Genomic DNA, 25792 nt, shown 5'->3' on the forward strand with positions numbered 1-25792 from the left:
TTCACAATAGCAAAGAGTTGGAACCAACCCAAATGTCCAACAACGATAGACTGGATTAAGAAAATGTGGCACATATACACCATGGAATACTATGCAGCCATAAAAAATGATGAGTTCGTGTCCTTTGTAGGGACATGGATGAAACTGGAAAACATCATTCTCAGTAAACTATCGCAAGGACAAAAAACCAAACACCGCATGTTCTCACTCATAGGTGGGAATTGAACGATGAGAACTCATGGACACAGGGGGATTTGTGGGGTGGGGGAGGGGGGATTTGTGGGGTGGGGGAGATACCTAATGCTAAATGACGAGTTAATGGGTGCAGGAAATCAACATGGCACATGGATACATATGTAACAAACCTGCACATTGTGCACATGTACCCTAAAACCTAAAGTATAATTAAAAAAAAAAAAAAGGGGCCTTTCTCATGAAACTTTTTAAAAGACAGTTTTACTGTATCATTAATTTGGTATAGAATCAACACATTATTCACAATAAGTATTAATTAATTAAGGATTAACTAAACAATTTTGTGTGTCCTCCTAAAATTTATAAGCGCTTTCTTGGGGGAGATTTAAGAGGCCTAAGGTGCTTTGAAAACAAAAACCAAAAAGCAGAAATCTGAGGCAATGCCTTTGCTCAGCCAGTCCTGAGGCCAATGTTGACTTTGTCTCCGGGGTCAGTGCTGGGGCTTGAGGTCTAATCCCATCATGAAAAGCCTGAATGCAAAAGGGTATGGGACATGCATGGATGCAGAAACTGCCCCAGTGGTAGACGATGAAGCCACACAGCACTGGACGCAGTGTATAACCAAACATGTGGACTGAATCCAAAGCCATCCTGTAAAAATGCTTACTAAGAGAAAAAGCCCAAGCTGAGGTTTTCCCATTAGCTTCCTCCTTCCTAAATGGTAATACCTGCCCCCAAACCCTGTACCAAGAACTGGCCCTTCTGCTCAGAAGTGAGAGACCAGGAAATCACTTACCAGATGCAGGGGCCTGGCCACCAGGGGAGCTTCCAGACCCGGCACCTGCCCTCGCTGAGCTTGGGAGCCTCCCATCAGCCCAGTCCTCAGGCTGGTCTCTGGCTTCCGTCCTGCCGGCTTCTTCTTCACGGGGAAGGCCCATGCCATAGGCGCACTGGGGCAAGGGTCCACGTTTTGGGGAACCCACGAGGGGCTCACAGTCCTCCCCAGGAGGGTTCTGGCAACCTGTGCAGACATCTGCCCAGTTGGGGCTGGGGCTGGCTGCCCAGTGCGGGCAATGGCCACCGTCCACCTCTTTTTGCAAGTAGTTTTCAGAGGACACGGGAGTCCAATCAGTCCTGCACAGGGGCTCAGCGCAGTCGCAGTTTTCTGAACCCACTGTGCTCTGTGTCCCTGTGAAGCACTGGCTTAAACTGTCATTCTCCCCCACCTCCAGGGGTTCAGAGAAAGGAGGTGTGGATTTGCTTCCAGGCTCAGTGAGGAACAGTAAACGGTCTGCGGGCTGGGAGGGCCTGTCCATGTATTCATCTTCCGTGGGCATCTGTCTGAAGCTGTCTTCCTCTATCTCGGTCTCGCTGACCAATGAGAGCATCCTGGCATCTTCGCCATGTGCATAGGGACCACCTCCTACACACGTGCCCTGACAGACACCACTTTGATCTGGGTAGCACATATCTTCTGGAAATGTCTTCTCCTCCAGAGTCAGCAGTAAGACACCTTCACACACTCCCTGCTGACCAAAGGCTGCCGTGTGTGTACTGACACAACTGTCGCCTGAGGAATCCTGCCGATTTACATTCAGAAGGCAGAGGCATTAACACCTAGAGTTATTAGGATAAGTTTAGCTAAACATTGCTGAAAACGGTGTTTACACTGATTATTTCCACCATAACAAGTACGGATGGAAAACTGACTATGGAACTTTGTGTTATTTCAAATTACCGAGTGCAGGAGAACTCTAGAATGGAATACAACTAGAAACAAATGAATCTAGCTGCATCTCAGATGAAAAGCATGTTCACATCTGACAAGGGGAGGAGCTAACCCAAATGACTTTTGAACACAGTATCCTGACTACATATTCTCAATCTACATACAAAACCCCCAAACAACTGTAAACAAATATTGAACTCGAGTTAGCAGCTCTGTGTATCACTGTGGTATGCTCTAGTAATTCTGAAACTACATTCTGTGTATTCTAGAATTGAGCAAATGAGGAAATATACTGAGAATAATAGGAGCCAGGTTTCATACAGCTGGGGAGAGAAAGATTCAAATATGGGGGAGAGAAAGATTCAAATATGGGAAAGAGAAAGACCAGAATGAATCATGTTAAGTTGGCCTGGAATTGGAGAAATCAGTTTGAGCTTATGCTTTCAAATGTATACATTTTATATCAAGGAAAGTAGATCTAACCAGGCATGGTGGCTCATGCCTGCAATCCCAGGATTTTGGGAGGCCAAGGTGGGTGGATCACCTGAGTTCAGGAGTTCAAGACCAACCTGGGCAACACAGTGAAACCCTGTCTTTACTAAAAATACAAAAATTAGTTGGGTGTGGTGGCAGGCGCCTATAATCCCAGCTACTCAGGTTGCTGAGGCAGGAGAATTGCTTGGACTTGGGAGGCAGAGGTTGCAGTGAGCCGAGATTGTGCCATTGCACTCAAGCCTGGATGAGAGAGTGAGATTCTGACTCAAAAAAAAAAAAAAAAAAAAAAAGAAAAAAGAAAAGAAAGAAAGATCTAAAGGACATAATGTAATGATTAATGAAAATTTAATATGAAATGTGGGTTGAATAATAGTATTGTACCACTGTTAAATTTCTTGATTCCGATACATGTACTATAGTTATATATGAGAATGTCTTTGTTCTTAAATACACACTGAAATATTTAAGGATATGGGACACACGGTCTGCCATTCACTGTAAAATGATTCAAGAAGAAAACATACCTGTGTTCATATACGCACATACAGAAAGTAAGCAAATCACAAAGCAATGAGAGAAAATAGAAACAACTGGTGGGCCTATGTCTGGGGTATATGGAAGGTCTTTGTCCTCTTCTCACTACTTGCCTATAATTTTGAATTGTGTCAACATCAAATGTTACCAGAATAACTACAGAGTCAAGGAAAGTTGCAGTTCATCCTTCTTAGGAATCTGTACCAGACAATCAAGATTGGTATTAAAAAAAAATGACATGAACACAGAGATGACAGAAGTGGAAACGAAGACAAAGAAAACAGGCATCTAGAATGAGCCTGGACTTGGGCTTTGAGCTGCTCTGCAGGGATCCATCCTGGAATTTGAAGTTTGATCACTGAACCTGGAAATGCCCTGTAAGCAAAGGGGCTGAGGCCGGGTGCGGTGGCTCATGCCAATAATCCCAGCACTTTGGGAGGCTGAGGCAGGTGGATCACTTGAGGCCAGGAGTTCGAGACTAGCGTGGCCAACACGGTGAAACCCTGTCTCTATTAAAAACACAAAAAATTAGCCAGGCGTGGTAGTGGGCACCTGTAATCCCAGCTGCTCAGGAGGCTGAGGCAGGAGAATGACTTGACCTTGGGAGGCGGAGGTTGCAGTGAGCCGAGATTGCGCCCCTGCACTCCAGCCTGGGGCACAGAGCGAGACTCCGTCTCAAAGAAAGTGTGTGTATGTGACTAGGATGGCTCTACCAGCCTAACTGTTGAATGTACTTAACAGAGGCACCAACAACTGTTCACTCTACCTTATCTCCACTTAGGCGGCCACAAGCCTCATTGATCCAGTGCCACAAATTAGCTAGAAAACAAAGCAAGGATAAGGACTTCAAATTATTATCTCCCACTTCTTTTCTTTTACATAAAGGTTATTATGTATATTTAAGGTATACAACATGTTATAGGACAAATATAGATAGTAAAATGGTTACTATAGTGAAGCAAATTAACATACCCATCATCTCACTTAGTTACCCATTTTTATGTGTGTGTGGCAAGATCCGCTAAAATCTACAAATTTAGCAAAAATCTTGAATATGATACAACATGATTAACTACAGTCCCCATCCCTACATTAGATTCCTGGACAACTTTCTTCATCCTGCACATCTGCTACTTTGTATCCTTTGACCCACATCTCCCCATTTTCTTTCCCCCTTCCCCTGGTAACCATTGTTTTATTCTATATCTCTGTATATTTGACTTTTGGGGAACACTACACATATAAGTGCAATCATTCCAGATTTTTATTTCTGTATCAGGCTCAGTATTATGACCACTAGGTCAGTTCAATATTGTCTTTCAACAGAGTCCACTGCATGTCTTTCCGTGAGCGCTCCTTGGAGTGAAAGCATTTAAAAGTAAATCAACTGATTTAAAGGCTATGAAGGGCCAGGTGTGGTGGCTCAAACCTGTAATGCCAGCACTTTGGGAGGCCAAGGCAGGTGGATCACTTGAGGTCAGGAGTTCATGACTAGCCTGGCCAACATGGTGAAACCCCATCTCTACTAAAAATACAAAAATTAGCCGGGCATGGTGGCACTGTCCTGTAATCCCAGCTACTCGGGAGGCTGAAACAGGAGAATTGCTTGAACCTGGGAGGCGGAGGCTGCAGTGAGCTGAGATTGTGCCACTGTACTCCAACCTGGGTGACAGGGCAAAACTCTGTCTCAAAAAAACAAACAAATAAAAAAATAAAATAAAAAAATAAAAAATAAAGGCTATGAAGCCATCTTACTCCTATCAAAAACAGAACTTCCTGTTCTATGCAAAGCAAAACATGATCCACTAACGTTTCAGTGACTTCCTCTGGGCACATTTGGGGGCTGTCAGAGGTGCTGCTATGACTATAGACATTCTCATTCTCTTAACAAGTTTTCTTTGGCTATGAGGGACTAAGTTAGACATCACAGAAGAACAAAGAAAACATGTCTAGGAGACTGATTTTTCCAGTGAACTAGCTTGAAAGTACTATAAAAGTGAGGCAAACACAGCAAGCTAGGTGTCAGACCCACTGAGACCAGCGGGCCCCAAGACCTTTTCCACTATATCTGGCTGCTTCTCAGAAGAAAGAAGAATATGTTCAAAAAGTACATCTCCACCCACTCTTACAGAAGTGATGAAACCTAAAAGGTTAAATTTTATGAATTTTAAGAAATCTATGAATTTATATTATGCAAAGATACAATTTTATCCTACTTCTAATGAACATTTAATGTTGGGCTCACTATAAAGACTAAAGTTAGGGCTGGACCTGGTGGCTCACACCTGTAATCCCAGCACTTTGAGAGGCTGAGGTGGGCGGACCGCTTCAGCTCAGGAGTTTGAGACCAGCTTGGGCAACATGGTGAAACCCCCATCTCTATAAAAAAAATACAAAAATTAGCCGGGCATGGTGGTGCATGCCTGTGGTCCCAGCTACTTGGGAGGCTGAGGTGGGAGGATTATTTAAGCCCGGGAGGGAGGTCGAGGCTGCAGTGAGCCGCGCTTGTGCCACTGCAGTCCTGCCTGGGTGACAAAGTGAGACCCTGTCTCAAAAAGCAACAACAACAAAAAACAAAACCGACTAAAGTTAGGAGTTGTCAAGTTCTCCATGAGAAGATCATCACAGTTCAGTTTAACAGCTAATGAGCACTCAAGCTTGCCAGGGATGGTGCTAAGCAGTCTCATCACAAAATAGGGGAAATAACAGTTCCCACCTCATGGTGCTGTTGTGAAGATGTACTTAGTATACGCAAAATATATATAGTCATGTCGGCAAATATTATTTAATATATGTCAGCTATTACTATCATCATCATCATTCTTGCTTCTTTTCTCTCACTTTGCAATTATATATCAAGGTAACCCCCCCCCACCACCAAAAAAAAAGGACAGTTGCAGCTGTTTCCTTGGAGGAATCAGTCTAGACAATCACAGATGGCACTAAAAAATAATACCTGTCCACAGAACTGATAAACATGCAGACCTGTCATGATCACCTCTCCCCTGGACAACTGCAAACAGCTTCCTAACTGGTGCGCCTGCATCTACTCTCACTGTACCACACATTTGTTTGCTACTCTAAAGCCAGAGGGCCGCCCTTGGTCCCCTTTGCTAAGGACAAGGAGCAAACTCCTTCAGCAGCCCTGCAGGGCTACATGGTCTGGCCATGCCCTCCTCTCCAGCCTCGTCTTCCACTTGGTCCCTGACTTTCTGCTACTGTGCCATTAGCTCCTTCTACCCCGCTAATGCACCGTGCTCCCCTCATCATGCAGCTCTCTCAGGATAGAATGCCTGTGGTTCTCCTGATGCCCCTTGCCTAGCGAATTCTGACTTATCTTTAAGATCTTAACCCACCCATTTCCTCCTCTGGGAGACCCTGGCTGGCCCCAGGGATGGGCTGACCTTCCGTCATCTGCCACCTGGTGCTCAGCACCTTCCCTTGCATACTCGGCTTCCCTCCATGGGCTTAACACCTACACTGCCCACTAAGATGCTTCCTCCAGGAGGGCACTGGCTGTGTCTGTGTTGCTCGATATTGAGACCCCAGTGCCAGTCCAGTCCCTGATGATCAATAAACATGTATGGATGCATGGATGAAGAGCTAACAGTCATGACATCCAATTCAGTAAACAGTAGGCTCATACGGCAGTAAAATAGTATCAAAAAGAAAAACCTAAAGAACAAAACATCAGGAAGTCTGTTTATCTCACATAAAGATGACTACAAGCGACCTTCATCATCTGAACATGCATTATCCAAATCCCCAGTAATGATGTTGTTAAGGAGGTGAAGCTGCACTAAATAAAAGCATTCAACAATGAACAGACTCTTTAAAAAATGGTCACCACTTGGCTGGGTGTGGTGGCTCACGCCTGTAATCCCAGTACTTTGGGAGGCCGAGGTGGGTGGATCATGACATCAGGAGTTCGGGACCAGCCTGACCAACATGGTGAAATCCCATCTCTACTAAAAATACAAAAATTAGCCAGGCATGGTGGCAAATGCCTGTAATCCCAGGTACTCAGGAGGCTGAGGCAGGAGAATCGCTTCAACCCAGGAGGTGGAGGTTGCAGTGAGCCGAGATCACAACACTGCACTCCAGCTTGGGTGACAGAGCGAAACACTGTCTCAAAAAAAAAAAAAAAAAAAAGGTCACCACTCAAACATTGCTCACTGCTTAACACTGGCATCTGCAATCCCCATCTTTCCTCTTTAATTAGTCCTCTGATTGTCTAGTGCTTCATTTGGCAATGTAATGGTTAGAGAAGTAGCTAGATATGCAGGGTCTCTTGAAGTCCAAGGGTGTGACGTGGGAGAACTGATCAAATCACAGCAAGGCAAAGGTGGGCCCTATAAATAAGCAATCAGCTGGGCTGGGCGTGGTGGCTCACGCCTGTAATCCCAGCACTTTGGAAGGCAAAGGCCAGTGGATCACCTGAGGCCAGGAGATCAAGACCAGCCTGGCCAACATGGTCAAACCCTATCTCTACTAAAAATACAAAAATTAGCTGGGCGTGGTGGCAAATGCCTGTAATCCCAGCTACTCGGGAGGCTGAGGCAGGAGAATCACTTGAACCTGGGAGGCGGAGGCTGCAGTGAGTTGAGATCGTGCCACTATACTCCAGCCTAGGCAACATAGCGAGACTCTGTTTAAAAAATAAATAAGTAAATAAATAAATAAGAGAGCAACTGAAAATGGAAAAGGATGGTGAAAGAGCAGGTTTTTAATATTCAAGTCAAAAGAGAATGACTTGAATATTAAAGGAAAGATTAAGAGATATTCTTAGGAAATCTAATGATGCCTTGAATCCTTTCGTAAAAATTACACATTTTTAGCTTTGTAGTCTAAAAGTTAAACATGACTTGATGTTTAAAGACACTAACAAATTTGTGTGGGAAAATTATTCCCAAGAAACAGGATAAGACTTAACTGTCTATTCTAAGAATAAGCACCTAAATTTTATTCAATATAACTTATTTTCATAATCTGAGGTTCTTTTTTTTTTTTTTTGAGATGAAGTTTCGCTCTTGTTGTCCAGGCTGGAGTGCAATGGCATGATCTTGGCTCACTGCAACCCCCGCCTCCTGGGTTCAAGCGATCCTCTTACCTCAGCCTCTCAAGTAGCTGGAATTACAGGCTTGTGCCACCACGTCTGGCTAATTTTGTATTTTTAGTAGAGATGGGGTTTCACCATGTTGGCCAGGCTGGTCTGGAACTCCTGACCTCAGGTTATCGACCTGCCTCAGCCTCTCAAAGTGCTGGGATTACAGGCGTGAGCCACCGCACCCGGCAAAGGTTCTTATTCCAAAGTAACACTCCAGTCAGAAAATCCCCCCTACCAATCATCTAAATATTTTATGTATATTTTAAATGCATGCATTAAAAATTGATGTATTCTAGGATAAATGCAAGCTCCTGTATACGTGATGCTGCGCAGTCTATACAACTTAAACACAGAGCTTACAAGTCATCAGTTTCCTGAACGCCAGCGTATTCTTGTTCCCTTATATACAACTAGGCAGGATATTGGCTTTTTCAAGTTTTTGGAGTTTTGTTTCTTTTCGCCAGAGAGTGATAAAACGTGTTTTGCTTTAGTTTAAGCAGATCACCACAGGCAGCAAGTGGACAATCTACTCAACTTCCAAAGCATTTACCTAGAAATCTATCTTTTAAGATTAGATTGCAAAAACCACCATAGACACAATACCTGTGAGTGCTTTCCCTTTTTTCCTATAGCAAACGCCAAAGATGATGGCAGCCACTAGGGCCACAGACGCAAAGAGAAGCAGAATTATTAAACCGGGCAAGTAAACACGGGGTTCTGTATTGGAAGAAAATGAGAAATATGGTATTAAAGATTCTTTAATTTTACGCAGTTGAAAAACAAATCCCGGTAAATCAAACCTCAGAATCAAAAATATTGGTCTGGGATAGCAGAAGTGACAGCCCCCACCCCTGGCTGCCCTTTGTCCATGAGTGCTCACATTCCGAAGGGTGAGATCCACAATCTCAGCCAGCCCTGCTCAGTCCGGTTTCGCTCTACGGGAGAGCAGCCAGGGCCATTACGGTGTTTCTACCTTAGAACAGCTCTAATCATGCTCACCACATCACCCAGTCTCATTCTGGCTAACCTCCGGAACCCTTCAGTATCCCCAGATGAATGACCTCTGCAGACAAAAGGAGCTTCTTGTATCTCTTTCCTAATAGCAACAGGGCACCAGGGGTTTGCTGGTCATGAGAACAGAACCACAGCCATCCTGTGAAATATTTCTGTAGTTTTCATCTCCGACACCATGTGGACCCAACCGTTTTCTTCATCCCTCCCTGATCACTTCATTGCTAGAATCCTTGTTCAAAACTCTTGATTTACTTGACCTGGTTTCCTGGACTCCTACTTTTCCTCTCCTCTTTTTTAAAATAACTTTTTATTCCTTCAGTTATATTTAATGCTATCTGCCAAATGGTCTTTAAAAAAGTTTGCTCTGATTGTGTAACTCCACATCCAGAATGCTTTAATGTCTTCCTGTTTCCCAAAACATCAAGGCCAAACCCCTGATTTCTTGGTCAAAGCCTGTTAACCCGGTTATTCTGTGGCCTATTGTTCTCTTTCCTCATCTGAAAGGTCTTCTCGCCACTTAAGCCATCTCTTCCGATATCTGGACCCACACCTCCACACTGTCCTGCTCACCAAGTAACCAGCCTCCACCATCAACTTTCTGGCAATCTGAAACTCTACTGAAGATTAATTTAATGTGGCTGGGCGCAGTGGCTCACTCCTGTAATCCTAGCACTTTGGGAGGCCAAGGTGGGGAGATCACCTGAGGCCAGGAGTTTGAGACTAGCCTGGCCAACATGGTGAAACCCTGTCTCTACTAAAAATACAAAAATTAGCTGGACATGGTGGTGCACGCCTGTAATCCCAGCTACTCAGGGGGCTGAGGCAGGAGAATCGCTTGAACCCGGGAGTTGGAGGTTGCAGTGAGCCGATATCATGCCATTGCACTCCAGCCTGGGCAACAGAGTGAGACTCTGTCTCAAAAAGAAAAAAAAAAAAGATTAATTTAATCTACAAAACATGTTCCATAGATAATGATAGCTAGATCCTAACAATTTGGGGAGATGACCAAAATCTCCTCATAGACACCCTCACTTGTGACCACCATCATCCCACCATGTCTGGGCATTTTAATTTATGTTTGCAGCTCTATTTTCTTTTTATGTATATTAAAACATTATTAGCTACCCCCAATCCAGTGTAGAAAATTATCAAGGAAACAACACACCTGGAATTAAAATACTGATTAAAATGAAATATTGAGCTGACCATGCACAGGATTAAATAAAGGGGGAGAGGACGCCCACAAATCCATGTGCCATCTGGGAGGGATCTAAACCAGCGGACTACCCTGGGGCACATCTATCAACCAACAGGCTCTTTTTAAACATACCATTTGGTGGTTTTCTAGCTGGCAGAGAAGAACTGCAAACCACATCGGATTTCTCTGTCCCATGATGTTCTACTGTCTTTCCAAGGAAGGTACAGCTGTGGGGGTAAAGGTAGTTCAGTGCTTTGGTTTTATATGCTTGTTTTTTAAAAAGTGAACAAATGCAAGACTCTCCCAGATTGCCAGCTCCTTCAAGAGAGGAACCCATGCCTTCTTGGACATCTGAATCCCCTGTGCCTTCCACAGGGAGGAGAACAGCACAAGGTGGGACAAACAAATAAACAAAAGCAAACACTGCCTGTGTTCTCTGACAGCTACTCTGAGATTGTGGTCAGCAAAGGAGCAGAGCAGAGTCTTCAGGAAAGAATATTCTGGCTCTGCCTGGGTGGCTCAGGCCTGTCATCCTAGCACTTTGGGAAGCTGAGGCAAGAAGATTGCTTGAGCCCAGGAATTAGAGACTAGCCTGGGCAACATGGTGAAACCCTGTATCTACAAAAAACTTAAAAATTAGCTGGGTGTGGTGTACATGCCTGTGGTCTCAGCTACTGCAGAGGCAAAGGCAGGAGGATTGCTTGAGCCCAGGAGGTTGAAGCTGCAGTGAGCCATGTTTGTACCACTGCCCTTCAGCCTGGGCAATAGAGCAAGATCATGTCTCAAGAAAAAAAAAAGCATATTCTAACAGTTTCAATCACATGGTTAAGTGATATGCTTTTGCTGATTGCTTTTTTTGAAAAACACAGAAAATCCTCTTGGACATAAAATTTGGATAAGTGAATCAGAAAATAAACATTTATTTATGTATTTTAATTTAATTTTCATTGTTTAAAAATGTGAGATGGGATCTTGCTATGTTGCCCAGGCTGTTCTCAAACTCCTGGGCTCAAGCACACCTCCTGCCTCAGACCCCTGAGTAGCTGGGATTACAGGCATGCGCCACTATGCCCAGCAGAAAATAAACATTTAATAAGAAATATACAGGGAACTGAAAGAATCATTAAGTTGATTATTGGTATTCAACAACAAGCACGCGATGAAAGGACCCATGAATTCCGCTATAGATTTACTCACACACATGAGAAATCATATATATATGAGATTCTTCATTAAAAAATTATGTATTACTGTAAAAGGCTGGGAACAACCTAAGTGACTATCAATAAAGAACTTATTAAATAACTTACAGTACATCTCTGCAATGAAATACTATGCAGCTGTGAAAAGCCATGAAAATCATGAACTGGTGAACTAATATAGAAAAAGCTTCGGGATATAATATGTAAAAAAAAAACTCACGATGTTTACAGCGTGCTACAGGAGGCTTCTATATGTACACACACACACACACACACACACACACACACACACACACACACAAATAACTGGATGAATAAATCAGTGGTGTTGGGAAGTCGGGAGAAGTAGGCGTGACCACTGAATAAACGTTATAAATCATTTTCAATGAAACAAGGTTAGAAAAAGCTGCAACCATAAGTCACAGATTACCAAATCTAAAAAGTCACACGAAGTTCTTGTCACACATAGGGCTGAAGAATTAGTTTGACTGGTTTATTTTCCCCAGGCTGAATTGACAGACTTTTTCCATTTTGAACGTGGCTTCAAGAGGAAGCCTAACCCAACAGAATCCGTCCGTCTGCAACCCAGTCGAGACAGTGGAGGTTGAGTTGTTTAAAAACCAACCATCTCTTCTGACTCCTTTGTTGTTACTTACTTGGTCCAGGGTCTGCATTTGTCTGTGGAGGAAAAGGCATCTGAGAAGTAGCCTGCAAGGCAAGGTTTGCACACCGTGTCCTTGTTGGGCTGCACTGTGGGGGAAAAAAACAAAAAAAAAACAAAAAAAACCCAGACAGAACAAACAAAAAACAAACGAGGTCACTTAGAGATCATCCAGGCTGGGACTCCAGAGGACTGGAGGTGAGGCACTGCCCCTCTCTGCCCTCACCTCCCACCCCTGTGCCCGCCCCTGTGTCTAACTCCTTCAGCTCCCACAGGCTTGGGCCCACAAAGCAGTTCTGACCCCAGCAGTGAGTTATGGAACCACGCTCAGAAAGGTAACTGGCTTGATGTCGGGCCACTAACACTGGTATGTGATGTCCAGGTCAGGCTAGCTCTGGTCCTGACCTTTTGTTGTTCTGAGCCACTTCCCTGGTCACCGACACTTTGTTTCCTAGTCTGGGAGCCGATGTTGACTGCTCCTGCTATCTGTCTCTTGTTTTCCCCCATGCACCTGCCAGCTAGCCCAGCCTCTGTCTGCAGGGAATGGCAGACACATTACTGCTTTGAAAGGAAACTCACTGTCCTGACCTCTTCTGATGAGCTTAATCTCCTCAGTCCAAATAGCAGAGTGTCAACAAAGTTTTCTCAGTTAAAAAAAGAAGACGAGGAAGAACCCTACAGGTCGCTTTCCCTGCAACCAAGGGTTGATATCAAACATTTTCTATAAAGGGTTATAGAGCAAATATCTTAGGCTTTGCAGGCCTATGGTCTCTGCTGCAGCTACTCATAGCATGAAAGCAGTCCAACAATACATTAAAAACAATGGATGAGGGTGTGTTCCAATAAAACTTTACTGATAAACACAGTGGCACAATGGATGTTAGACCCCTTCCTTAATGGACAGCGTTGAAAGCAGGAGCTGATCCTGGTTAGTGAACTGACTTGACTCTCATATTCTTCATGAACTACACTATCAAAATAAATGTCTCAGGTTTCCTATGCCTATTCCCTCTACTGCAATCCACACATGATGATTCTTTGGTAAGTCCCAAGAAAAACATTGGCTACTATGTGATATCATAATCAGGCAACTGGCTGGTGCCCAAACCACAAATTACTCCTGAAATTAGTAGCACTTCTGTGATTTACTTTCATGAATAAAACACTAAAAAAAGGAATTAAATTTTCTTTGTCCAAAGTCAAGTACAAAGTATACTCTTGATTTCTGCAATTTGGCTGGCTAATAGGGTACCCGCTCCTTCACCTAGCAATTTGATTTGCCTTGAATCTTTATTAAGAAGAGCCCAGTTGACATCTACTAACTCACATTAATTTGAACAGCTTTTTAAAAGAGAAGCACAATCTAGAGTTGTGAGAAGCCCTCAAAATCGAAGAGACGGGGGCTAACAGGCATACAAAGGGTTAAGGCTGTTAATTTCCATAGCTTGACTTCCATATGACTCTTAGTAACACTGACCTGCCAGAAGCATCCTGCAGGCTCCTTTCCTTGCTCCCTTTCAAAATCACACTTTTCCCACTTTACAAAAGATATACTTCTTACCCACCCCATAATTTGCTGCTATGCTGCCAAACCTCTGAGATGCCGAACCAAGTGACAAGTGGAAACACTGGGGATGGCAGAGCTCCTGTGCCCCCCAGCACAGCTCCCACCTTTCCCGCTGTATGAAGGGCAAAAGCAGGATGACAGAAATGGGGCAGCTGTGATCAGGCTGAGTTGTTCTGAATTGAAATTATGCAGGGTGGGGCAGGAGTGAAATTTCCATTCATCTACCCCTTCCCCTCTATCTTCAACCTATTTTGTCCAAAAATGAACCCATTTCCAAAGGTACAAGGCAGAGAGAACGTCTAATAGAATCCCTGATGTGACATGCTGGTGAAAACCTGGAGGAAAGGCTCTGAGCCTTTTCTATTTTAGAACCGGAATTCAGAGGGAGTTGGCTGTGATAGGGAGATCCATTTTAACAATTAAAAAATCAAGTCAGACTTTTTGTAAGAGAAAGCACATCTGGCTTAGTCAATGCATTTGATAATAAAGACCGAATGTGTCAGTTAGACTCTGTGATGGACATTTTCCTTGATATGAATTGAAATGGATAATATTTTAATTCTCCCAACCCTGTCCAAGTATTTTGGTGCCTCTAAGGGCATGATTAATAGGCATAAATAATAATTTGTTAAGTCTTGGAAAAAATCGCTTTTGTTATACTTCCTAGAAGTCAGGAAAGCAAATTACTCTAAGAAATACTTTTTCAATTCAAAAGGATTTCTATTTCTTTACTTTCAACAAAATTGAAGGACACAATTGAATTCTCAACTGATAGATCGTTAAAAATAACTTCTGATATCACATCAGTAGGTGAGCTTGGACACATAAATCAGAAGGTACTGAAATAAATTGAGGGACACGCCTATAACCAGTGTTTCCTTTGCCATTCAGTTATTTATGTGAGCAAATTTCTCAGCACTTACATACATAAAAACAAAAAGTAGAAACAGAATTGATGTTGAATGCTGTTGCATTTTAGCAATAAGTAATATTCAGCCACAAATATGTGCATTGGAAAAAAAAACCCACTCATTATAGAGGTCAGAAGTTTTTACTTTTATGATTATAATATAGCAAGATAGGATATATTCATTTTTGACCAATTGTGTAATAATAAATGCAGTGACAACTTGGTTCAGAAGAAATGTTTTTAACCCTGAGTCAAAGTAAATATTTAAAAATTAAGATTTTGACCGGGTGTGGTGGCTCATGCACTTTGGGAGGCCGAGGTGGGCAGATCACCTGAAGTCAGGAGTTCGAGACCAGCCTGACCAACATAGAGAAACCCCATCTCTACTAAAAATACAAAATTAGCCAGGCGTGGTGGTGCATCCCTGTAGTCTCAGTTATTCAGGAGGCTGAGGCTGGAGAATCGCTTGAACCTGGGAGGCAGAGGTTGCGGTGAGCCAAGATTGTGCCATTGCACTCCAGCCTGGGCAACAAGAGCAAAACTCCATCTCAAAATAAATAAATAAATAAAATAAATAAATTAAGATTTCAAATAGGTGCATATTTTTCAATATGTGCATATTCGAATATGAAAAGTGATTAGTAAAAACCCTCCAAGCATAAAAAATATATCAGGATAAAATTCTGTGGGGAAGGTGGAATGGATAAGAAACAAAAGGAGAGAAAGGAACTATGTAAACTGTCCAATAGTTAAATACAATTAGCTCATTTAAAAATGAATCATAGTGGGCATCAAATGGCCATGGTGTTTACATTCCCCTGGATTCGTTTCTTCAGTGTTATCGCAGTTATAATTCCCTGGTAACTAAGTCCTTATCAGTTCTTTAAACTTGTAACAAAACTTTTTAGATGTCAAGTTAAAAAACGTGCTGGAGTGGGGGATGCATGGTTTTTCCAAAATTCTAATGGGTGCACACTTTTCAAAAACGTCCAACCACCCCTGCACTATCCTGCTGGCTCCTAAATGGGGATCCCAGGTTTCCACAGATGGAGGAGCCCCAGCGCCCCCGGCCACGGCCAGAGCATGTAGGCAGATTGCCCGCAGTCCCTTTGAAGAACCTAAGCCGAGGATTCATTCTCAAGTCTTGCCTGGGCCTGTATCTCGTGGAAAATCAGCCCCCACCTTTCCCCATCCTTCAGGTTCCTCCAATGCTGCCTAGCACCCTGGAGCTTTCTTGCTGCTATTATTATCAAGACTGTCTTAAAGCTGGCTTTGCATGGCTCAGCAAGAGCCGACAGACGCACACATCCAACCCGTACACGGGTGCTGGGCGCCCAGGCCCGGCGCGCACTCGGTGTTGCGGCGGCAGCACTCGCAGTCCTGGCTCCAGTAGTACCCAGCTGTGCACGCGCAGCGCCGGGGGGTCGTGCTGTTGCCGGGGTCCACGGCCACCAGGGCCTTGCCTGCGGGAGACAAGAGACAAGTCAGTGGCCAGGGAGGGGCAGGCAGCCCAGACACACCGCCCACGACTGCACTATCCAACATCCAGCCCAGAGCAGCAGCCCACCTGGCAGGCCTGCAGAATGAATCACCAGGACACTGCTCGAGAAGTCCCAAGTTCCTCCTCGCACTTCCTGCACTGGCACGAAAACGTCACAGGGGGTTCTTCTCTCTCTCATAATTAAGAGTTTTGTGGGCTTTTTTAAAAAGTCAATTTTCATGTTAGTAGAAAGATAAGGACTTGGGAATTGATGATCATTGAATGTTTTGGCGAATGCAGAAGGGTCACAGAGTTGAGCTTCCTCGTTTTCTGTAAATTCATATGCCATATGTATAAGACTAACGTGAGTTTGGACCTTAGAGAACAGGGTTTCTGGAGGTTTAGGGTTCATCTGAGGGTCCTGAGGCATCCCAGAGTGAAAATGGGTTTTTGTGGAGTGACATGCATGGAGAGGGTACCGAGGCAGGCCCGGTGACATGCTTGGAGTCAAACTCTCCTCAAGCACTCAGGGTAACATGCTTGTTTCTGTTTTCACAACACATGGCCTTCTCGTTCCAAATCTCCTGGCCCCTTCCAGTTTTTCTAGAATGCAGGTACGTGGGAATTGATCTGTTGTAAACTACACACACACACACACACACACACACATACACACACACACGTATCTGTTATAAACTACATACACATACAAATATGAATCAAATTACTGATCAATAGTCCTCATTATTTGCAGATTCATATTTGTGAATTCATCTACTCAATAAAATTTATTTGCACCCCAAAATCAATCCTCTTGGTACTTCTGCAGTCCTCAGGGACAGAACCGTGTGCATTTTGAGTTGCTCCACACTCAGGTTTCTGGCTGAGGTTGGGCCAAGCGATGCTCTGCCTTCTTGTTTCAGCTCACAGAAGGTAAACAAGCTTTTTGTTGGTGATTTCCCTGCTTACAACAGCCCCCAGCTGTCGTGCTGAAGGGCTGTCTAGTGTTCTAAATGCAAGAAAGCTGTGGTGTGCCTTACGGAGAAAATAAGTGTGTTAGAGAAGCTTCGCTCAGGCATGAATTACAGTGCTGTTGGCCATGAGTGCAATGTTTATGAATCAACAACATGTATCAAATAAGGCGTCTTTAACAGAAACACACATGAAACAAGGTTATGTGGTGATCAATCCGTGACAGTGTGACTGGAGGCTTGCAGGAACCTCACCCTGTAACCCACTAGGAGTAATGGCTCAGGATTTGCTAATTCAGTGTTCATGGTGACTTTATAGAATATAACTACTGTGCATAACCACAGTCAACTGCACGTACATGCATGACCTCATACCCCCCAACATGATACAAAACAATAACATTATTTAAAACAGACCTTGTACCCTTCTAGGGCTCCTTCTCACCTGGATTGTCCAAACAGCCCCTGCACCTTATATTCCTGAATACTTACAGGAATTCCAAGGGAAAAACAAGCCAACAAACCAGAAACCTGCTGTCTCTTATTGTCTCAAGTTACAGCCAGTAGGGAGGGGACATTTCCTATTTCCAATCTTTATAGACCCAAGCTTGGTGACCCTGGAGAAGTCCCCATTTCCTGCAGTGCCCACTCTTCCAAGGCCCCAGTCAGCTCTGCAACATCAAGGCCAAAATGCAGAAACATGTCCACAGCACATGGGAACGTCCACAGACACATGCCACTTCTCTGGAAAATTCCAACTACTCCTAGGATCCCATCTGAATGTAAGCCTGGGTGGTGATGAATAATTTTGACATAATTAAAAATATTGTATGTAATGTACCAGATTTTTGGCTTTAATCAACTTTGGCAGTAGACAGAATGAATCTTTATTTCCAAGAGACAGCAATGAGTCAAGGTCATTACTAAGCAGTGGGAAAGAAAAAAGGCTTGATCAGATGCTTCTGCTCAGTGGAGTTTCCATGTTACCTTCCCCAGCCAAAATCTGCCAGCTGTCCCCAGCACATTAGAAAAATTATGGTGTTAAAAGAAACACTTATTCTCTAATTCTGTCCATTGGGGAAAAAACTTCTATACACAAGGATCAATCCACTAGTGAGTCTTCTCTAGAATCCAGACTGAGGTCACTAAATAAAATGTTCCTCTAAAAACAATCATGAATCCTTAGAGAAATGTCTGACTGTAGTTTCAGACAAGAATTGTGCAAGCTAAACATGGAAGCAATAGATGCCTGGGCTGTATCAAAACACCTTGGGCCACCTCATAGAAATGTGACAATATAAGCACCATTACAACCAGTTATTGCAGGCGGGGACCATGTCTCACGCCTATAATCCCAGCACTTTGGGAGGCCAAGGCGGGGGGATCACTTGAGGTCAGGAGTTCAGGACCAGCCTGGACACATGGTGAAACGCCCTCTCTACTAAACATACAAAAGTTAGCAGGGCATGGTGGCACATGCCTGTAATCCCAGCTACTTGGGAGGCCAAGGCAGGAGAATCGTTTGAACCCAGGAGGCCAAGGTTGCAGTGAGCCAAAATTGTGCCACTGCACTCCAGCCTGGGCGACAGAGCAAGACTCAAAAACAAACAAACAAACAAACAAACAACAACAACAACAACTGCAATAGACTGAAACTGAAACACCTCAAATGCCTCCATAATATAAGTCCTTGGGAGAATGCTGGATGATTAAGATATTGTTTTGCAAAGTGATAAATAAGGTTAAAAGCATTTATTCTATCTTTTCTATATGTACTGCACTACAGGATAAATGCTTGTAACTTTATCAATAAATAGTTGATGAGGGAAGTTTATCTTCATAAAGCAGGCCAGCTAATAAATGAAAAAGAAATGAGAGAAGCAGAACATCACCTTTCTGCAGCCCCTAATGGAAACAAATCTAACCCATGACCATCAGCAGCTGCTAATGTTAGAAAGAGGAATGCTCAGCTATTACATGGTTCCAATATTCTATGTATGAACTATATTATACATGAAGTTTGCCACAAACAAAACAAAAAACAAAGCAGAATCTGACTGGCCTTCTAGATCTAACAACCAATTTATAAGAAGGGGTCAGGCCGGGCATTGTGGCTCATGCCTGTAATCCCAGCACTTTGGGAGGCCGAGGCGGGTGCATCACTTGAGGTCAGGAGTTTGAGACCAGCCTGGCCAACACGGCAAAACCTCATCTCTACTAAAAATACAAAAATTAGCCAGACATGGTGGCACGTGCCTGTAATCCCAGCTACTGGGGAGGCTGAGGCAGCAGAATAGCTTAAACCCGGGAGGGAGTGGTTGCAGTGAGCCGAGATTGTGCCACTGCACTCCAGCCTGGGTGACAGAGCAAGACTCCATCTCAAAAAAAAAAAAAAAAAAAAAAAAAAAAAGAAATATAAGGGACAGAAGAATACATTAAATGATACCAAGGGAATGCAACCAACAAAATCTGGCCTGTGGAATCTTCACAGGACTAACATCACGGCTTCTTCAACAAATGAGCTCAATGGAAAAAGGAAAGAAGAGAAAGGAACCTCTGTCTCTTAAGAGAATTAACAGACATATTTTGCTCCTGATTCCTTCAAATAAACTATACTTTAAAAAACATTCCAGGCAAAAAACTTAAGGTAGTCTGGTAAGGAGATCAAACTGTGTTAATAAAATATTTATAGTTTAGGAAAAAGGTGAAGAGTAGACCTGGTTTTGAGTCCTGCTTCACATGTGTTAACCTTGGAGAAGTTATTCAACCTCTCTGAATCTCAGTTTCTCAATCTTTAAAGGGGATAGGCCAGGCGCGGTGGCTCACACCTGTAATCCCAGCACTTGGGAGGTTGAGACGTGCAGATCACAAGGTCAGGAGATCAAGACCATCCTGGCTAACATGGTGAAACCCCATCTCTACTAAAAATACAAAAAATTAGCCGGGCATGGTGGGGGGCGCCTGTAGTCCCAGCTACTCAGGAGGCTGAGGCAGGAGAATGGTGTGAACCTGGGAGGCGGAGCTTGCAGTGAGCTGAGATCGTGCCACTGCACTCCAGCCTGGGCGACAGAGCGAGACTCCATCTCAAATAAATAAATAAATAAATAAGTATGGCTACTACCTACAGGGTTTCAGGGAGGATTAAACCACACAAAATAGGTGGGAACATTATGGAAACATTATGTCAAGTCTACGATGTGTCCCATGATTAAATGGCAACATAAATATATTCCAGAACAAATGTTCTAAATGAAGAATTTTAACACAGGTCTTGGGGATCTAAAATGCATCTTAGTTGGGATGTGTAGTCACAACTTCCTCCCATGTTCCTGAAACGAAACATCATTGGCTGCCTTTAAAAATGTTTCTATAGAAAGAGAGGTCTGAGGTTTCTACACTAACCACTGACACACTGACACGATGGGCTCACCTGTATCACAAACTTTATGCAGCAAGCATTTATCTTCTTCATTCCAGCTATCCAAGTATTCATCCGAGCCACAGGGCAGACATACACTGTCAGAGGTAGTAGTGCATTTAGAAGACATGTACTTTCCTTAAAAAAATGAAAGGGAAAAATGCAACCATCAAAAAACCAAAGAAAAACAGCAACACAAAGTAAAACAGCAACAAAAATTGCACCCATCTATAGGACCAATAATCACTGGTACCCATGATCCCAGGACACCCCCGAAAGATGACAAGACACAGGAGAAGAGGCCCCAATGCACAGTGACTGCAGCACCCTGGGCAACTCAGGCCACTCAGCTGGCTGAAATAACCCCACCTGGGTCTGCTGAGCCTGTGGTCACAGCAGTCTCTTAATTCTTCTAAGTAAAAGGCCAACCACCCTCTGCACCCAAAAAGTCTGCTAAGGAATAGAATGATGAGCCAGGCACGGTGGCTCACACCTGTAATCCCAGCAGTTTGGGAGGCCGAGGCGGGCGGATCACCTGAGGCCAGAAATTTGAGACTAGCCTGGCCAAATGGTGAAATCTCGTCTCTACTAAAAATACAAAAATCAGCCAGGCGTGGTGGCAGGTGACTGTAGTCCCAGCTACTTGGGAGGCTGAGGCAGGAGAATTGCTGCCTCAACCTCTGGGAGACGGAGGTTGCAGTGAGCTGAAATCATGCCACCGCACTCCAGCCTGGGCAACGGAGCAAGACTCCATCTCAAAAAGAAAAAAGAAAAAAAGAAGGAATAGAATGATGATTTTTAAACTGGGCCGCAGAACTTGAAAGATTTCCTGGAATCCACTCAGGGAATAAGGGGGGTAGGCAAGAGGAACTTCATCACCCATCCCCTCTCCCCTCTGCCTTCCAGCTGGATAGGCAACTTCTTGTTAACTTCTTTTTGTTAACTTCTTCTTCTACACTTACTACCGGCTCATGGTTAGCTTTGTTTGACCAAGTGTCATGCTGCGCCCCACCCGCCTATCCAACACACACTTGACAATCACTGGATCTTGGTTCTGCACATTCAAGAAATAAATGTAGCTGAAATATCCAAAATATCTTGTTATAAGGTAACCCACCTTCCCCTCCCCAGAATGAAGACAGAGTGCAGGCCCCGTGGACTGTGGCTTTCACTGGGGCTGCAGAAATACTCAGCCACACTTCTGGCAGAACAACTTGGGGTAGGTGGTAGCCAGTCCACCTTCTGCTCCTCAACAGGTGTATGGAAAAAGGCATGACAAGGGTTTAGGCAATTTTTAGCAGCAACAATTCCAGTGTGGTTATTCCAAAATAAAATTTCTGCGAAAACAATTTTAAATAAGAGCTGCATTTCACATTTTGAGAGTTTGAATCATAAAGTGCTAAAATATTAGTTTTTAAAAACTTCTTGCCATCTCGAGAAATAGTGTTTTGGAAAACTGTGTTTCAGCCCAAATTAAGCAACAGCTTTTAAAGTTGTTTTTGTTTTTTTTCTTTTTTAAGGGATTTTAAAATCCCTTCAAATCTCTCTCTATTGAGAGAAAGATTTTTGTCTTCAGAGTGACAGACATTACCACCTGCCACTGCCATAATGCATCTATCCAATTTCTTTTTTCATCTGGCAGACAGAAAAAATAACAATGAAAGCCTCACCCACTTTTGAGGGGCAATGCAAGGTGGCTCAGAAGCAGGTGTACCTGGTTCACATTTGTTACAGCACCGTCCCAGATGCTCATAATGCCTCTCACTGGTACATGGAGGAGCGATCTGCAGAGCCACCTGAAAAGAACACTGAGGTCAGGCAGAGTCCACACAGCTCTTTCTGGATAAAACTAGATAAAACAAAAAGGGAATCACCAAATTACCTTTTTTTTTTTTGAGATGGAGTTTTGCTCTTGTTGCCCAGGCTGGAGTGCAATGGTGCGATCTCGATTCACCGCAACCTCTACCTCCCGGGCTCAAGCGATTCTCCTACTTTAGCCTCCTGAGTAGCTGGGATTACAGGTTGTTTTTTTAGACAGAGTCTTGCTCTGTTGCCCAGGCTGGAGTGCAATGGTGCAACCTCACCTCACTGCAACCTCTGCTTCCTGGGTTCAGGCAATTCTCCTGCCTCAGCTTCCCAAGTAGCTGGGACTATAGCCATGCACCAGCTAATTTTTGTATTTTTAGTAGAGATGGGGTTTCACCATGTTGGCCAGGGTGGCATTGAACTCCTGACCTCAGGTGATCCACCCGCCTTGGCCTCCCAAAGTGCTGGGATTACAAGCTTGAGCCACCACGCCCGGCCTGCTTACCTTTTAACTTGTTAAACACACAGAGAATTTTAAAAAGCGGGGATAGCAAGGTGTTATAAGGGCTTCCTGGGCTCTGGCCTCACTACCTGTTGCCTGAAGGACTGCAGGAGCTGTTTAAGCTTCCTCAGCCTCTGGTTCCCTTCTGGTTCAAAAGGGTATGATTCTAAGACAAATACCAATTTCTGAATCTGCCCATCTGAGTAAAACAAAAGAAAACAGCGCAGCCCAGGTGTGTCTATAATCACTCAGAGATTCTTATCAGTTTGCCACAGAAAAGTTCCTTTCCTGATCAGCATTCTTGGTGTGAGCAAAAAACAACAAACCCTCCTGTTGACAAGCAGTCATGTTAGAAACTGAAGAGCTGGGCTTAGCTGAACAGACATCCACGTATGCGCGCCACACTTGCGATTCATGCACGTTCCCTGCTGCGTCCTCGAATACAGAGTCACAAACCTTCCCCTCAAGGGTCTTAGAGTGGAATGAAACACATACCAGATGGGCCCTACCTTAGCAGTAGTAGGAAGGAAGCAGAAGCGGCCAGGAAGGCTTCCTGAGGGAGGTGGTAAGTAATCAGCCTTCCAGGATAAATAGAAATCAGCCAGACCAGGAAACAGAAACTGGCAGGTGGAGGTAGGGGGAGGAAGTAGGAAGACTTTGGACAATATGAACAGTTCAAATAGGGGCGATGAGGCCTGAAACAGCTCTTGGGTGGCAATAAGAGCCCTTCAGTCCAGCTGGAGCCCAGTGTCACAAAGGCAGTCAGGGGAGGGCTTCATTTGCATATAAAAGTGCTCGGATGGAGGGCGCAGAGATAATACGGCTTGGAAGAAGCCATGCATCCTCAAAATAGCTCCATTACAGAAGGCAGCTTTATAAAGAAAGCACCAAACCCAGCAAAGCCCAGGCTAGTTGAGTGGGTGTGGGGCACACAGCCATCACGGACCTTTCTGACCTCGCCCTGGCCAGCAAAGGGCTTATGAGGAGGCTGAGGTCAACGAGAAGGTCCCAGTGTGTTACTGAGGTGATGTATGCCAGGAAGGCTGTACTTGGACTTGCTTCCTGGGCCCTGCTAACACTCCCCGTGGACACCGGATAACACACATCGGATGCTCCCCATGTATTCACTGGGTGACAGAGTCTTAGGGAAGCTGCATTGAGCCCAGCAGACTGAGGAAGAATTGCTTAAAAGAAACCACCACACCGCTCCCTTCCAAGGTGTTTTTCTCTGTTTTAGATGCCACCCTTCCCTGTCTCCCTCTGTGTGTAATGTACGTGCATAGAAGAAAGAGGCAAAGTGGTAAAACTGCATGCGGCCAGGCAAACTGGGTCAAAAAGCAGGATTCATCCGAGCCTAAGGATTCGTGAGCATTGTTGCAATGCTGATGACAAGGGCAAACAGGATAAATACGAGGTTGGACTGTATTTCAGATGACAGGGGGTATTAATTGCTTCTGATCCCCTAAAAGGGCAGCCACAGACTCGGTAAAATGAGCACATACTTTGTGTTATACACACAGAAAGGTACTTTTTAGGAGAATTTGGTAAATGCGATATCCCTGAAGTGGCTGCTTAGGGGCACTGTCAGATGTCACAAGCTGTGTCCCGGGCTCCAAGCCCTGGTGCCTGTTGAGTATAACTGACCTGAACATGTAGACAATTCACTCCATGTTTAGGAGTCTGGCTGCGATTCATTCAACCCACCTATCCTCTGACCCAGGAGCTTTACACCTCTTCAAAGAAACAAGGAAGTCACTGCTTCCAGAAATGACCAGCTGTCCTAACTTTTAATTGATTTTCACAGATATAAAATCCATTTCTCTCTCCTAAGCTTCTATCTCACTATGACTTTTCACCTGAATGTACCTCTTTTTTTTCCCCCAAAAAAATTGAGGTATAGTTCACGGACCATAAAATTAAACCTTTTAAAGTATACCCACCGTTCAGTGGTTTTTAGCACTTTGGCAAGGTTGAACAACCATCGCAGCTATCTAATTCCTGAACATTTTCATCACCCCAAAACTGACATGTCTACTTGACAGAGCTATAGGATTACAGATCTTTTAAGCAGCAGCAGAAATTTTGCTGCTGGGAAAATTGCTATGGTGAAGCAGAAAATTATGCTTTTAATCTCATTTAGGGTCCAGCTTAAGCAGAAACCTACTTTGTTCTCTAGTTACATGATATACTTTGAAGCATACCTTCAAACCTTCAACATGGCAATATACATACAACTTAAAAGGCAACGTAAGTACATATTTTTAAGGAAATGTGGTTTGCAGGTAAGTAAAGGAAATCTGGAAAACTCTTTAGGTTGTTGGTGCATGCCAAAGACAAAGCATGCCTTTATTATCACCTTTCCTCTTCCTTTCTGGCTCTCTGCTTCCAACGTTCTTTCCCTCCACTTGCAGACCCTTTTCCTCCCCATACAGCCCATAAAGCGTGCCCTGTGTTGGTCTCATTCTAATCTCATGCCCCAGTTCCAGCAACAAACCACCTGGTGAGCGCTGTGCACTGCAGCCCTGTGCTTGTAACTCTTAGGAAATCCAGTGCTTCTGTCAATCCAGCCTGTCTTGCTTTGCCAGGTACCTGAGGACTGACCGACTTGTCCCTCGATGCTGCAGGCCAGACTGGCTCTCTCCCTGCTCCTGACTCCCAGACTCTGTCTTGAGTCCCACATGCTTGGGCTCAGTTTCCCGTTAGACTGCCCTGGATCTGTTTCCTTAAACCAGTCTCCCTCTGCCTGCATGGCCTGTCAGGTTCATCTTCTGGGTGTCATTTTTTTGTGTGCATGAATGAATAGGTGTCCCTGCCCCTCCCAGTTTGACCTCTCATTTTGCCTATAGCATTCTGGTTCTGATGTCTACCATTTCACCATTAACTGCCCTGCCAGCCAGCAACTGGCAAGAGCCTGAAGATGGCTCCAGATTCCCTTGGCAGTAGCCCCTCTAGGCTTCTGCCTTTCCCTTTCACCTGCCCAGAACTTCAGCCAGACTCTATCCT

At 44.2% G+C, this 25792-nt stretch overlaps 1 protein-coding gene across 1 annotated transcript in view; it reads right to left on the bottom strand.

Moving 5' to 3' along the window:
- The window catches only part of TNFRSF11A (TNF receptor superfamily member 11a), a 47204-nt gene extending 21666 nt beyond the window's left edge, over positions 1–25538 (bottom strand). The window contains exons 1-9 of the mRNA XM_058439682.1: positions 25284–25538; positions 22196–22277; positions 20494–20619; positions 15932–16075; positions 12131–12224; positions 10405–10499; positions 8664–8777; positions 3720–3772; positions 992–1775 (exon numbers count right to left, since the gene is read on the bottom strand). Of these exons, the coding sequence (XP_058295665.1) occupies positions 992–1775; positions 3720–3772; positions 8664–8777; positions 10405–10499; positions 12131–12224; positions 15932–16075; positions 20494–20619; positions 22196–22277; positions 25284–25538 (1747 nt within the window). The remainder of the gene's footprint in view (positions 1–991; positions 1776–3719; positions 3773–8663; positions 8778–10404; positions 10500–12130; positions 12225–15931; positions 16076–20493; positions 20620–22195; positions 22278–25283) is intronic.
- Between the last annotated feature and the right edge of the window lie 254 nt (positions 25539–25792).

Source organism: Hylobates moloch, unplaced genomic scaffold, assembly GCF_009828535.3.
Source record: "Hylobates moloch isolate HMO894 unplaced genomic scaffold, HMol_V3 SCAFFOLD_5, whole genome shotgun sequence".
Taxonomy (NCBI): Eukaryota; Metazoa; Chordata; class Mammalia; order Primates; family Hylobatidae; genus Hylobates; species Hylobates moloch.